The sequence below is a fragment of the Lampetra planeri genome, chromosome 45 (assembly GCF_965212315.1).
Source record: "Lampetra planeri chromosome 45, kcLamPlan1.2.h2, whole genome shotgun sequence".
Classification (NCBI taxonomy): Eukaryota; Metazoa; Chordata; class Hyperoartia; order Petromyzontiformes; family Petromyzontidae; genus Lampetra; species Lampetra planeri.
Window position 1 is genome coordinate 5,511,829 of NC_136151.1, and position 18,215 is coordinate 5,530,043.

The window sequence follows — 18,215 nt, forward strand, 5'->3', positions numbered from 1 at the left end:
CAGCCACGATCGCCGAACCTCAGCCAGCTGCGGTGCAGGAGCAGGCCTTCGCTGCATCGCGTCCGGGGGAGTGGAGAACGGGAGGTCGTTCGCCCACACGTTTGCCCCGCAAGCTGGAGCAACCGAAACCTACGACGTCCGTCTTCTGCTACAACTGCGGCCTTCGGGGTCACGTCGCAGCCGGGTGCCGGGCCCCGCGTCAGCGCGCCACAGGACCACGTCGGGACGACGACCAGGGCCACAAGTCATCCCAACAAAACCCGGCAAGTCGCGCACCTCACACGTTCGGTCCACAAACACGGCACATTTGGGTCGCCGCTTCGCGGTGGGGGGTTCGCGGCTGGGTGCCGGGGGTTCATTTCGGCGAGGGGGGTCCGTACGCGGCCCGCAAGCAGTCGAGTGGTCCGAATTGGCCCACAGGATCGTGGTTGCGTCGGCCGGGTCGTCCGTGGTAACGGGCTTCATTGACGGGGTTGAGGTCCGGGTGCTTGTTGACACGGGTGCGTCGGCCACCATCATCTCGGACCTTATTTATAACATTCTTCCCGTCCAAAGTAGACCCCTTCTGCCAGTAGACGTGCCATTTTATGCGGCGAATGGGGGATCCCTGGGGATCATCGGCCAGATTCGGGCGACTATTTGCATTGGTGACATTAAATTAGCGGGCCCTATTTTTGTATCATCATCGCTGGCCGTTCCCTGTTTGCTAGGTACGGACTTTTTGTCCAAAATGCCCATCAAAATTCTCATAGATCAGGCCTGCATTGAGCTTCCGTCAGGTCGGCGGCTTGCGTTCTTGACGAGCCCTACCAAAATACGCACGGTTTGTGCGACGGTGCAGGCGCTGGCAACTCAGACTGTAAGGGTGCCCCCGGGATCGAAAATGTTGGTACCCCGTCGGTTGAGGAAGCCACTCGAGGTGGGCGCGGTGGCACAGGGGGGGCCGTTGGGGCCGTCTAACAGGGCCAGAAGGGGCCTCGACTTAGCGGTTGCTCAAACCATGGTGAGAGGGGACAGTGAGCCGTTCGTAAGGGTCCTGAATACGGGGTCGCGGCCGGCCGAAATTGCGCAGGGAACGGTGCTGGCTCACGCCGCGCCGCTACCCGTTGAGGAACGGCTCGTGTCTCAAGCGGATTTCACTGTCGAGTCGCATCCTCCAAGTGATGAGGGGACAGAGTGGTTGGACTCGTTGTGTGCCGGTTCTGCTAACTTGTCCAAAGTGCAATTGGGAGTCGACGCTCCCACGGGGAGGGATTCGCTGTTGTCATTGCCCCTCATTGAGTGGGGCCGTCTCCAAATGTCCGACAGCTCCCTACTTACGCTACGTCGAAAAGTTGGCGCTCCCGAGGTAGGGGATGCGCGGGTCGGTTCCTGGGTGTGCAGACAGGGCCTTTTGATGAAGTGGGACAACATGTCCCGGGGTCACGTGCTCGTTGTGCCTGTTGCTATGCGGGGTAAGGTCGTTCTGGCAGCTCATGAACGACTCATGCATCTGGGTTTTCAAAAAACGCTCGCCCTAATCCAGCGAGACTATTATTGGCCGGGGATGGGTAACGACGTGGCGAACATTCTTAAGGGATGCGTAGGGTGCGCCGAAAGAAAACCGCCACCATTGGCAGCTAATCCACTGCTGCAATCCATTCAAGTTTCGCGCACAAACGAATTGGTTGCGTTGGACATCTTGGGGCCCTTTCCTGCTACACCGAGGGGAAATAGGTTCCTGCTGGTTGGCGTAGAATACTTCACCCGATGGGCCATGGCATGGCCACTCGCCAACCAGTCGGCTGCAGCGGTGGCGGACGCCTTCGTCCAGGGTTATGTTTTGGACAAGGGCGCCCCCGAACGCTTGCTGACGGATCAAGGAAATAATTTTTCGAGCGGTTTGTTGCGCGAGGTGTGCGACCTGTTGGGTACAATGAAAGTGCGTACTTCCCCCTACCACCCGCAGACTGACGGGATGGTTGAGCGTCTGAACAGGACGATTACGTCTATGTTGTGCCAACAGGTCTGCGACGATCAGGTTGATTGGGACTTACAGGTGCCGGGGGTACTCGCGGCCTATCGAATGGCCCCTCATGCGGCGACGGGGTTTTCCCCATTTTTTCTTATGTATGGGCGGGAGGCCGATCCGGCCATGGACGTCCAACTGGGGATTTCCCAGCCACGTGCAAAATCTAAATTGGCAGACCACATCAAATTTAATATCGCAAAATTGACTGAAGCACGGGAGGCGGCGAGGTTGAATTCGCGGTCGCGGCAAATTGCGAACGAGAGATTGCATGAGCGGAGGGTGCATACGCATGATTGGAAACCAGGCGATAAGGCCTGGCTGCATTGTCCACATGCACCGTTGGCTACGTCCCCCAAGTTGTTGAGACCTTGGAGGGGACCGGTGGAAATTGTGCGGTTTGCACGACCCCAGAGTATACAGATTAAATGGGAAAAACGCCGTTGGTACGTGCACCCCTCCCGACTGAAGCCCTATACGGCACCGTGTGACCCCGTTCTGTGCCGTAACGACCGGGCGTGTGATGTGACCGTCGACTCGGGGAGGGAGGTGTCGCAGGCTGCTCCTCACGTGTTTCCACCTGACCCACCCCCAGGTGCCTCGGGCTTGACGGCTGCTGACCGTCGAGAGCCTGAACCCCGGGGCACGCACGAGTCCTCGATGCCTGGCCGATGTCTTCCTGAACCGCCGGCACCACCGGACGTTCAACCGCGTCTGGTGCCGTACGACGGACCGGCAAGGCGGACTCGGGCTAGGTCTCAACAATTTTCATGAAGACGTTTTTTTCTCTACACCGAGCTCGCCCGGTGTTCCCCTCTGCCGGGGTAATGTCCCGTTGTAGGGACGCTCGGAAGAGAAAGGGGACACTGCACGAGTCGAAAGAAAAAAAAAAAATTTCCATTTATTTTCCTTTTTGCATACACATTGCTATTGTCACTCGCCGGTTTGTATATATTGTTCTATTGTCGCGGTGGCATTGGTTGAGGGTTGCGGATGGTAGTGTTCGCGTCGTGTTGTGTTGTTAGGTTAGTTGTTGTTCTTGTTGTTGTGTTGTGTTACGGGGCACACAGGGGGGTTTGTATATTTTTATAGCAGCCGGGGCGGCTGCGAGCTATGTGGTAGGGGGTGATGTAGTGGTGGTATTGACGTGCGCCGACTGTGACAGTGATGGATCACGGGGCGGCGCGGGGTGCGGGGTTGGGCACGCGTTGTGGGCGTGGTGTGGACGCGCGCGCCGGGAGTGACAGATGACGGGGCGGCGCGGCGTGAGTGGTGAGGCACGATGAGATGTGGGAAAAGAGGATCGTAGCCAGCGCCCGGCGATTGGTCGAATAAGTGGGTGCTCGCAGCGACGTCCGCAGGTGGGGTATAAAGGGGGACGCGCGAGAGCACTCGGGGAGAGTTACCCAGTTGAAGACCCGAAGACGGAGCTGAAGACTTAGTCGCCGAGTAGCTAAGTGGATGTTGGTCATCCGAGTAGCTCAGTGGGCGTTAGTCGCCAAGTAGCTAAGTGGGTGGTTGTCACCCGAGTACTAAGTGGATGTTGGTCATCCGAGTAGCCCAGTGGCGTTAGTCGCCGAGTAGCTAAGTGGATGTTGGTCATCCGAGTAGCTCAGTGGGCGTTAGTCGCCAAGTAGCTAAGTGGGTGTTTGTCACCCGAGTACTAAGTGGATGTTGGTCATCCGAGTAGCTCAGTGGGCGTTAGTCGCCAAGTAGCTAAGTGGGTGTTTGTCACCCGAGATACAAAGTAGGTGTTAGTCACCTGTAAACGAGTTTGATAAAATAAAGAGTGTGTTACCCGTGAAGTCGTCTCCCGCCGAGTTAGTACATTACATATGCATATACATGGCAATGGATCTCGATTATTAGTTGGGCTATTCATAGTTAGTCAAGACACATAATGCACGTACGTTATATATGTACATTACCGACTTTTGGCCACAAAATCGTATCAAAGATGAGCTTCTCTTGAGGTTTTTGGGCCTGAAAATTGTCCCAAAAATTCTAAACTTCTGACAAAGGTAACACGATGCTCTTGGTGCAAGTCAACCTCGCAGTGGATAATTATTTCCAATGTTGGTTCACAATCACAGCCACTCAATGTCAAGTGACACGTACGCCTATTGCCCGTGGCAACGGTTTGAGAGGCCACACCTTGCTGATGAGAACCATCGAGTCCAAACGAGTTCACGGCTTTGTCTTGTTTACAACCAACAACACTGGGATAAGTGAATGGTTGAAGTGCAGCCCAGCTCATCGCGTCTACCAATCACCGTTTGGTTAATGTGGCTGGAGGTAAACTGATTCGCGTCCCCTGTCCTGTGTCCGACTCCTGCAGGTTCACCTTAAGGAGACAAACTGGTAGGGACACATGAACTCGCACAGAATAACACACGGGGTGACGCCTTGTGTGAGACATGGGCTGCGTGATGATGATGAGTGTAATATCGCTGTGTGTAATGATGCTGTGTAAGGCACTGGCTGTGATGATGTTGTGTGTGATGCTTTGTAAGACACTCGCTGTGTGTGATGCTGCACGTGATGATGCGATGTGTGATGATTGTGAGCGATGAAGCTGTGTGTGATGATGCAGTGTAAGACACGGGCTATGTGTGATGGTGCTGTGTGTGATGGTGATATGTGTGTTGGTGCTGTGTGTGTTGGTGCTGTATAAGACACGGACTTTGTGAGTCACTGCTGGTTCTGGTGTCATAGGAGAGACACTCAGAAGGAAGCTCCACACTCATCTCTCAGCAAAAAAGACATCGCCGTGATCAGCACCCTGCAGGGAGCTGGGGTCAACCTGCTGGCATTCATGTGTGAGTTCCACGGACTCTTACCACCTGTAAATGTGTGTAATTGTGCTTGTACAAGTATGTTGTGGAGCGGTAGTGCAGTGGTTAGCGCACTGCGCTATGAACCTGGCGTCCCGAGTGTGATTCCTGCTCAAGGCCAACACCAGTGATGGATTATCTGAACCGGTCCTGGGCCTCCCCTAGGTCGACTCGGCCTCAATTGAGTACCTGGTGCGGTGTGTAAACATCACCACTGGGAAGACAAAGGCGGCCTGACGTGGTGCTGGCCACTCAACCTCTGGTGTGCCATGCAGGCCTTCATAGATGCTTGCTAACAGCACTTGCCCCAAAAATTTGTTGAGGATATACGGGGGCATCTTTGTCTTTGTAAAAGTGTATAGATCTATATTGAACCAACCGTGCTTATCGGAGGTGTATGGGTGTATGGATGAGCGAGAGTGAGTGCGGATGTCCAGTGAAGATGGGATGTATTGTGCACTGAGCTACAAACATCGTCACCAACAGGATATTCATGGCTAACATCAGTGGTGAGTGGATTCAGAAGCAATTTTGGAGCTCTCCTAGGTCCAATCGTCCTAGGTACTCATTAAGGCTGTATTGTAAACATCACCACCACAGACACAAAGGCTGCCTGGAGGATTTGTATGGTTGAATGATAAAGACTATAGATTGTAGAACAAGGACTCTTATCGTTGATTGTTAATACCCAAGGATCATACATCCAGACTAAGACATAGGAGTCTTCGGCTTCATGTTAACAGTTTGATGCACAGAGAGTCAAACTAAGGCACTTTTACAATTTTAGCTTCCCCAGTTAATGGCTGAGGCTCACAGAGCCAGACTAAGGCATTGCCTTGATTAATCTTGCCTATCACCGCACTGCACGTGCAAAGAAAAACATTACCACTGTAATGTATTCATTGGACACTAATATATAGCACAAACACGAGCATATTTCACTATTACATGAGCTTCATTGATAGTACACGTATGCATTATCCAGTGAGGATGCTGTTGGCCAAAGTAACCATTGTAGCAGATGAATATATGACTATAAGTCTTCTCTGTAATGGATGTCATCATCAGACTCGAGAAAGACTACATCACCGTTGTTATGCACAGGGTTCTTTGATAATGCCGGAGGCTCATAACCAGAATAAGGCAGCCTTAGGATTCTCAAGATTCATTCATATCTCTTGAGGCTGCTATATCCCTACTCAGGCACAGTAAGGATTATTGGGGTTCAAGGTTAATACCTGAGGCTCACAGAGCCAGACTGGGTTATCACTGTGGCTGACCATGTGTATCACTGTGCAAACAGATACATTACTTTTGCCCATGTATTGCAATACCTCTCCATTAATATACAGCACACACACGAGTGTAAAGGAGTATTACATGAACTATATTAACCCTACACGTGTGTATTATTGAATGAGGATGCTCTTGCTATGCTGTGTTTGTGTGATTATTTTACACAGTGATACGATGGCTGAGATTCTGAGGATTCATTATTAGTACTTGAGGCAGCGTGATACAGGCTCAGACACAGTTAGAATTCATAGGGCTCTGTGTTAATGCCTAAAGCTCTAAGAATCAAAGGCACCTTTAGGATTCTGTGTTATTATTCAGAGGTTAATCAGACAGCCAGCCATGGGCTTGACCTTGGTTGACCGTGTAAATCACAACCTAGGCAAAAAGGTGAATTACTATAAAACATATATCAATATACCTACACATTAAAATATAGCACATACACACAGATGAGTGCAAATCACTATTACATGAGCTCCATTAACACTACACGTGTGTATAATTGAGTGAGGATGTTATTGCTATTCTGCGTGTCACACACACTCACACACGCTAGGGCTAAGATGTTTAGGATTCATTATTAGTGCTTGAGGCAGCGAGATCCAGACACCTTGAGGATTATTAAGGTTCAGTGTTACAGCCTGATGCTCTCAGAATCAAAGGCAACTTTAGGTTTTAGTAGACAGCCAGACCAAGGCATAAGCTGAGTTGCCCGTGCAAATCACTACACAGGCAACAACAAGTTAATAACAAAAGAACACGTATCAACATATACCAATACGTTGATATAGACAGAGCTCTCTCGTATGGCCTTAACAGACTGTTGGGGCAAGTGCTGTTAGTGAGCTCCAATGAAGGGGTGGGTGGCCAGCACCACGCCCGACCGCCTTTGTCTCCCCAGTGGCGATGTTTACACACCGCAGTCATCACTACACTCTCTCACACACACACACACGATTGTACATCACTACACTATCACACACACACGAGTGAACATCACTACACTATCACACACACACGAGTGTACATCACTACACTACACTATGAGATCTCTTTTACCAGTGGCAAAATATAATAGTAGGTTTTTACCCTTTTAACTGGTACAAAACTGACACCTTTATTCAAGGCATCATGTTTGCAATGACCACAACACAAGTAGTCAAAAAAGCAAACAAAAAGAAGCAACTCTGATAAAGATGATAATATGCACTGTCCTTGAAGTTGATTGGCCCACACCCGAGACGGCTTTCTTTAGTCCCCATTGGTGTAGGGCCAGATGACACCAGAAGGCGTACAACTCAAACACAGTGCAATATCAGAGTATTGAGAGCTCGGGGTAAGCATTTACACTATGAGATCTCTTTTACCAGTGGCAAAATATAATAGTAGGTTTTTACCCTTTTAACTGGTACAAAACTGACACCTTTATTCAAGGCATCATGTTTGCAATGACCACAACACAAGTAGTCAAAAAAGCAAACAAAAAGAAGCAACTCTGATAAAGATGATAATATGCACTGTCCTTGAAGTTGATTGACCCACAACTTCAAGGACAGTGCATATTATCAGAGCTCTCAATACTCTGCATATTATCAGAGCTCTCAATACTCTGATATTGCACTGTGTTTGAGTTGTACGCTTTCTGGTGTCATCTGGCCCTACACCAATGGGGACTAAAGAAAGCCGTCTCGGGTGTGGGCCAATCAACTTCAAGGACAGTGCATATTATCATCTTTATCAGAGTTGATTCTTTTTGTTTGCTTTTTTGACTACTTGTGTTGTGGTCATTGCAAACATGATGCCTTGAATAAAGGTGTCAGTTTTGTACCAGTTAAAAGGGTAAAAACCTACTATTATATTTTGCCACTGGTAAAAGAGATCTCATAGTGTAAATGCTTACCCCGAGCTCTCAATACTCTGATATTGCACTGTGTTTGAGTTGTACGCCTTCTGGTGTCATCTGGCCCTACACCAATAGGGACTAAAGAAAGCCGTCTCGGGTGTGGGCCAATCAACTTCAAGGACAGTGCATATTATCATCTTTATCAGAGTTGCTTCTTTTTGTTTGCTTTTTTGACTACTTGTGTTGTGGTCATTGCAAACATGATGCCTTGAATAAAGGTGTCAGTTTTGTACCAGTTAAAAGGGTAAAAACCTACTATTATATTTTGCCACTGGTAAAAGAGATCTCATAGTGTAAATGCTTACCCCGAGCTCTCAATACTCTGATATTGCACTGTGTTTGAGTTGTACGCCTTCTGGTGTCATCTGGCCCTACACCAATGGGGACTAAAGAAAGCCGTCTCGGGTGTGGGCCAATCAACTTCAAGGACAGTGCATATTATCATCTTTATCAGAGTTGCTTCTTTTTGTTTGCTTTTTTGACTACTTGTGTTGTGGTCATTGCAAACATGATGCCTTGAATAAAGGTGTCAGTTTTGTACCAGTTAAAAGGGTAAAAACCTACTATTATCACTACACTATCACACACACACACACGAGTGTGCATCACTACATTATCACACACACACACACGAGTGAACATCACTACACTATCACACACACACACACACACGAGTGTACATCACTACACTATCACACACACACACGAGTGAACATAACTACACTATCACACACACACACGAGTGAACATAACTACACTATCACACACACACGAGTGTACATCACTACACTATCACACACACACACACAGTGTACATCACTACACTATCACAAACACGAGTGTACATCACTACACTATCACACATACAGTGTACATCACTACACTATCTCACACACGAGTGTACATCACTACACTCTCACACACACACACACACGAGTGTACATCACTACACTATCACACACACAGTGTACATCACTACACTATCACACACACACAGTGTACATCACTACACTATCTCACACACACGAGTGTACATCACTACACTATCACACACACACGAGTGTACATCACTACACTATCACACACACACGAGTGTACATCGCTACACTATCACACACACACACACGAGTGTACATCACTACACTATCACACACACACAGTGTACATCACTACACTATCACACACACACAGTGTACATCACTACACTATCTCACACACACGAGTGTACATCGCTACACTATCACACACACACACACGAGTGTACATCACTACGCTAACACACACACACGGGTGTACATCACTACACTATCACACACACACAGAGTGTACATCACTACACTATCACACACACACGGGTGTACATCACTACACTATCACACACACACACGAGTGTACATCACTACATTATCACACACACACACACGAGTGAACATCACTACACTATCACACACACACACACACGAGTGAACATCACTACACTATCACACACACACGAGTGTACATCACTACACTATCACACACACACACACACGAGTGTACATCACTACATTATCACACACACACACACACGAGTGAACATCACTACACTATCACACACACACACACGAGTGTACATCACTACACTATCACACACACACACACACACACGAGTGTACATCACTACATTATCACACACACACACACGAGTGTACATCACTACACTATCACACACACACACACGAGTGTACATCACTACACTATCACACACACACACGAGTGAACATAACTACACTATCACACATACCCGAGTGTACATCACTACACTATCACACACACACACTGAGTGTTCATCACTACACTATCACACACACACACGAGTGTACATCACTACACTATCACACACGCACGAGTGTGTATCACTACACTATCACACACACACACGAGTGTACATCACTACACTATCAAACACACACGAGTGTACATCACTACACTATCACACACACGAGTGTACATCACTACACTATCACACACACACACACACGAGTGTACATCACTACACTATCACACACACACACGAGTGAACATAACTACACTATCACACATACCCGAGTGTACATCACTACACTATTACACACACACACTGAGTGTTCATCACTACACTATCACACACACACACGAGTGTACATCACTACACTATCACACACGCACGAGTGTGTATCAATACACTATCACACACACACACGAGTGTACATCACTACACTATCAAACACACACGAGTGTACATCACTACACTATCACACACACGAGTGTACATCACTACACTATCACACACACGAGTGTACATCACTACACTATCAAACACACACGAGTGTACATCACTAAACTATCACACACACGAGTGTACATCACTACACTATCACACACACACGAGTGTACATCACTACACTATCACACACACACACACGAGTGCACATCACTACATTATCACACACCCACACGAGTGTACATCACTACACTATCACACACACGAGTGTACATCACTACACTATCAAACACACACGAGTGTACATCACTACACTATCACACACACGAGTGTACATCACTACACTATCACACACACACGAGTGTACATCACTACACTATCACACACACACACGAGTGTACATCACTACACTATCACACACACGAGTGTACATCACTACACTATCACACACACGAGTGTACATCACTACACTATCACACATACAGTGTACATCACTACACTATCTCACACACGAGTGTACATCACTACACTATCACACACACACACGAGTGTACATCACTACACTATCACACACACACACACACACGAGTGTACATCACTACATTATCACACACACACACACGAGTGTACATCACTACACTATCACACACACACACACGAGTGTACATCACTACACTATCACACACACAGAGTTTACATCACTACACTATCAAACACAAACGAGTGTACATCACTACACTATCACACACACGAGAGTACATCACTACACTATCACACACACACGAGTTTACATCACTACACTATTAAACACACACACTGAGAGTACATCACTACACTATCACACACACACGAGTGTACATCACTACACTATCTCACACACACGAGTGTACATCACTAAACTATCACACACACACACACGAGTGTACATCACTACACTATCACACACACACACGAGTGTACATCACTACACTATCACACACACAGAGTTTACATCACTACACTATCACACACACGAGTGTACATCACTACACTATCACACACACACACACGAGTGTACATCACTACACTATCACACACACACACGAGTGAACATAACTACACTATCACACATACCCGAGTGTACATCACTACACTATTACACACACACACTGAGTGTTCATCACTACACTATCACACACACACACGAGTGTACATCACTACACTATCACACACGCACGAGTGTGTATCAATACACTATCACACACACACACACGAGTGTACATCACTACACTATCAAACACACACGAGTGTACATCACTACACTATCACACACACGAGTGTACATCACTACACTATCACACACACGAGTGTACATCACTACACTATCACACACACGAGTGTACATCACTACACTATCAAACACACACGAGTGTACATCACTACACTATCAAACACACACGAGTGTACATCACTACACTATCACACACACGAGTGTACATCACTACACTATCACACACACACGAGTGTACATCACTACACTATCACACACACACACACGAGTGTACATCACTACATTATCACACACCCACACGAGTGTACATCACTACACTATCACACACACGAGTGTACATCACTACACTATCAAACACACACGAGTGTACATCACTACACTATCACACACACGAGTGTACATCACTACACTATCACACACACACGAGTGTACATCACTACACTATCACACACACACACACGAGTGTACATCACTACACTATCACACACACACACACACGAGTGTACATCACTACACTATCACACACACACACATACACGAGTGTACATCACTACACTATCACACACACGAGTGTACATCACTACACTATCACACATACAGTGTACATCACTACACTATCAAACACACACGAGTGTACATCACTACACTATCACACACACACACGAGTGTACATCACTACACTATCACACACACACGAGTTTACATCACTACACTATTAAACACACACACTGAGAGTACATCATTACACTATCACACACACACGAGTGTACATCACTACACTATCTCACACACACGAGTGTACATCGCTACACTATCACACACACAAACACACACGAGTGAACATCACTACACTATCACACACACACGAGTGTACATCACTACACTATCACACACACACACACGAGTGTACATCACTACATTATCACACACACACACACACGAGTGAACATCACTCCACTATCACACACACACACACGAGTGTACATCACTACACTATCACACACACACACACACACACGAGTGTACATCACTACACTATCTCACACTCACACACGAGTGTACATCACTACACTATCACACACACACACACGAGTGTACATCACTACACTATCACTCACACACACGTGTACATCACTACACTATCACACACACACACACACGAGTGTACATCACTACATTATCACACACACACACGAGTGTACATCACTACACTATCACACACACACACACGAGTGAACATAACTACACTATCACACATACCCGAGTGTACATCACTACACTATCACACACACACACACACGAGTGTACATTACAACACTATCACACACACACGTGTACATCACTACACTATCACACACACACACGAGTGTACATCACTACACTATCAAACACACACGAGTGTACATCACTACACTATCACACACACGAGTGTACATCACTACACTATCACACACACACGAGTGTACATCACTACACTATCACACACACACACACACGAGTGTACATCACTACACTATTACACACACACACTGAGTGTTCATCACTACACTATCACACACACACACGAGTGTACATCACTACACTATCACACACGCACGAGTGTGTATCACTACACTATCACACACACGAGTGTTCATCACTACACTATCAAGCACACACGAGTGTACATCAATACACTATCACACACACACGAGTGTACATCAATACACTATCACACACACACGAGTGTACATCACTACACTATCACACACACACACACGAGTGTACATCACTACATTATCACACACCCACACGAGTGTACATCACTACACTATCACACACACGAGTGTACATCACTACACTATCAAACACACACGAGTGTACATCACTACACTATCACACACACGAGTGTACATCACTACACTATCACACACACACGAGTGTACATCACTACACTATCACACACACACACACACGAGTGTACATCACTACACTATCACACACACACACACGAGAGTACATCACTACACTATCACACACACACACACACACGAGTGTACATCACTACACTATCACACACACACGAGTGTACATTACTACACTATCACACACACACGTGTACATCACTACACTATCACACACACACGAGTGTACATCACTACACTATCAAACACACACGAGTGTACATCACTACACTATCACACACACGAGTGTACATCACTACACTATCACACACACACGAGTGTACATCACTACACTATCACACACACACACACACACGAGTGTACATCACTACACTATCAAACACACACGAGTGTACATCACTACACTATCACACACACGAGTGTACATCACTACACTATCACACACACGAGTGTACATCACTACACTATCACACACACGAGTGTACATCACTACACTATCAAACACACACGAGTGTACATCACTACACTATCACACACACGAGTGTACATCACTACACTATCACACACACACGAGTGTACATCACTACACTATCACACACACACACACGAGTGTACATCACTACACTATTACACACACACACTGAGTGTTCATCACTACACTATCACACACACACGAGTGTACATCACTACACTATCACACACACAGAGTTTACATCACTACAATATTACACATACACACGAGTGTACATCACTACACTATTACACACACAGTGTACATCACTACACTATCTCACACACACGAGTGTACATCACTACATTATCACACACACACGAGTGTACATCACTACACTATCACACACACACGAGTGTACATCACTACATTATCACACACCCACACGAGTGTACATCACTACACTATCACACACACGAGTGTACATCACTACACTATCAAACACACACGAGTGTACATCACTACACTATCACACACACGAGTGTACATCACTACACTATCACACACACACGAGTGTACATCACTACACTATCACACACACACACACACGAGTGTACATCACTACATTATCACACACACACACGAGTGTACATCACTACACTATCACACACACGAGTGTACATCACTACACTATCACACACACACACGAGTGTACATCACTACACTATCACACACACACACGTGTACATCACTACACTATCACACACACAGAGTTTACATCACTACACTATCAAACACAAACGAGTGTACATCACTACACTATCACACACACGAGAGTACATCACTACACTATCACACACACACGAGTTTACATCACTACACTATTAAACACGCACACTGAGAGTACATCACTACACTATCACACACACACGAGTGTACATCACTACACTATCTCACACACACGAGTGTACATCACTAAACTATCACACACACACACACACGAGTGTACATCACTACACTATCACACACACACACGAGTGTACATCACTACACTATCACACACACACAGTGTACATCACTACACTATCTCACACACACGAGTGTACATCACTACATTATCACACACACACGAGTGTACATCACTACACTATCACACACACACGAGTGTACATCGCTACACTATCACACACACACACACACACGAGTGTACATCACTACACTATCACACACACACAGTGTACATCACTACACTATCTCACACACACGAGTGTACATCACTACACTATCACACACACACACGAGTGTACATCACTACGCTAACACACACACACGGGTGTACATCACTACACTATCACACACACACAGAGTGTACATCACTACACTATCACACACACACGGGTGTACATCACTACACTATCACACACACACACGAGTGTACATCACTACATTATCACACACACACACGAGTGAACATCACTACACTATCACACACACAAACACACACGAGTGAACATCACTACACTATCACACACACACGAGTGTACATCACTACACTATCACACACACACACACACACGAGTGTACATCACTACATTATCACACACACACACACACGAGTGAACATCACTACACTGTCACACACACACACACGAGTGTACATCACTACACTATCACACACACACACACACACGAGTGTACATCACTACATTATCACACACACACACGAGTGTACATCACTACACTATCACACACACACACACACACGAGTGTACATCACTACACTATCACTCACACACACGAGTGAACATAACTACACTATCACACATACCCGAGTGTACATCACTACACTATCACACACACACACACGAGTGTACATTACTACACTATCACACACACACGTGTACATCACTACACTATCACACACACACACTAGTGTACATCACTACACTATCAAACACACACGAGTGTACATCACTACACTATCACACACACGAGTGTACATCACTACACTATCACACACACACGAGTGTACATCACTACACTATCACACACACACACACACGAGTGTACATCACTACACTATTACACACACACACTGAGTGTTCATCACTACACTATCACACACACACACACGAGTGTACATCACTACATTATCACACACCCACACGAGTGTACATCACTACACTATCACACACACGAGTGTACATCACTACACTATCAAACACACACGAGTGTACATCACTACACTATCACACACACGAGTGTACATCACTACACTATCACACACACACGAGTGTACATCACTACACTATCACACACACACACACACACGAGTGTACATCACTACATTATCACACACACACACGAGTGTACATCACTACACTATCACACACACACACACACGAGAGTACATCACTACACTATCTCACACACACACACACACGAGTGTACATCACTACACTATCACACACACACGAGTGTACATTACTACACTATCACACACACACGTGTACATCACTACACTATCACACACACACGAGTGTACATCACTACACTATCACACACACGAGTGTACATCACTACACTATCACACACACACGAGTGTACATCACTACACTATCACACACACACACACACGAGTGTACATCACTACACTATCAAACACACACGAGTGTACATCACTACACTATCACACACACGAGTGTACATCACTACACTATCACACACACGAGTGTACATCACTACACTATCACACACACGAGTGTACATCACTACACTATCAAACACACACGAGTGTACATCACTACACTATCACACACACACGAGTGTACATCACTACACTATCACACACACACACACACGAGTGTACATCACTACACTATTACACACACACACTGAGTGTTCATCACTACACTATCACACACACACGAGTGTACATCACTACACTATCACACACACAGAGTTTACATCACTACAATATTACACACACACACGAGTGTACACCACTACACTATCACACACACACACACACGAGTGTACATCACTACACTATCACACACACACACACCAGTGTACATAACTACACTTTCACACACACACTGAGTGTTCATCACTACACTATCACACACACACACGAGTGTACATCACTACACTATCACACACACACGAGTGTACATCACTACACTATCTCACACACACGAGTGTACATCACTACATTATCACACACACACGAGTGTACATCACTACACTATCACACACACACACGAGTGTACATCACTACACTATCACACACACACACACACGAGTGTACATCACTACACTATCACACACACACACCAGTGTACATAACTACACTTTCACACACACACTGAGTGTTCATCACTACACTATCACACACACACACGAGTGTACATCACTACACTATCACACACACATACGAGTGTACATCACTACGCTAACACACACACAAGTGTACATCACTACACTATCACACACACACACACACACGAGTGTACATCACTACACTATCACACACACACATACGAGTGTACATCACTACACTATCACACACACGAGTATACATCACTACACTATCACACACAAACTAGTGTACATCACTACACTATCACACACGCACGAGTGTACATCACTACACTATCACACACACACGAGTGTACATCACTACCCTATCACCAAACAAGTGTACATCACTACACTATCACACACACACGAGTGTACATCACTACACTATCACACACGCACGAGTGTACATCACTACACTATCACACACACACACGAGTGTACATCACTACACTATCACACACACAGAGTTTATATCACTACACTATTACACACACACGAGTGTACATCACTACATTATCACACACACACGAGTGTACATCACTACACTATCACACACACGTGTACATCACTACACTATCACACACACACACACACACGAGTGTACATCACTACACTATCACACACACACGAGTGTACATCACTACACTATCACACACACGAGTGAACATCACTACACTATCACACACACACACACACGAGTGAACATAACTACACTATCACACACACCCGAGTGTACATCACTACACTATCACACACACACACGAGTGTACATCACTACACTATCACACACACACACACGAGTGTACATCACTACACTATCACACACACACACACGAGTGTACATCACTACACTATCACACACACACGAGTGTACATCACTACACCATCACACACACACACGAGTGTACATCACTACACTATCACACACACACACACACACGAGT

At 46.1% G+C, this 18,215-nt stretch overlaps 1 protein-coding gene across 1 annotated transcript in view; it reads left to right on the plus strand.

The window, feature by feature from the left end:
* LOC144733054 (E3 ubiquitin-protein ligase TRIM11-like) overlaps positions 1 to 18,215 on the plus strand; it is a 40,140-nt gene that overhangs the window by 19,092 nt on the left and 2,833 nt on the right. Inside the window, exons 4-5 of the mRNA XM_078614792.1 lie at positions 4,347 to 4,369; positions 4,724 to 4,827. Of these exons, the coding sequence (XP_078470918.1) occupies positions 4,347 to 4,369; positions 4,724 to 4,827 (127 nt within the window). The remainder of the gene's footprint in view (positions 1 to 4,346; positions 4,370 to 4,723; positions 4,828 to 18,215) is intronic.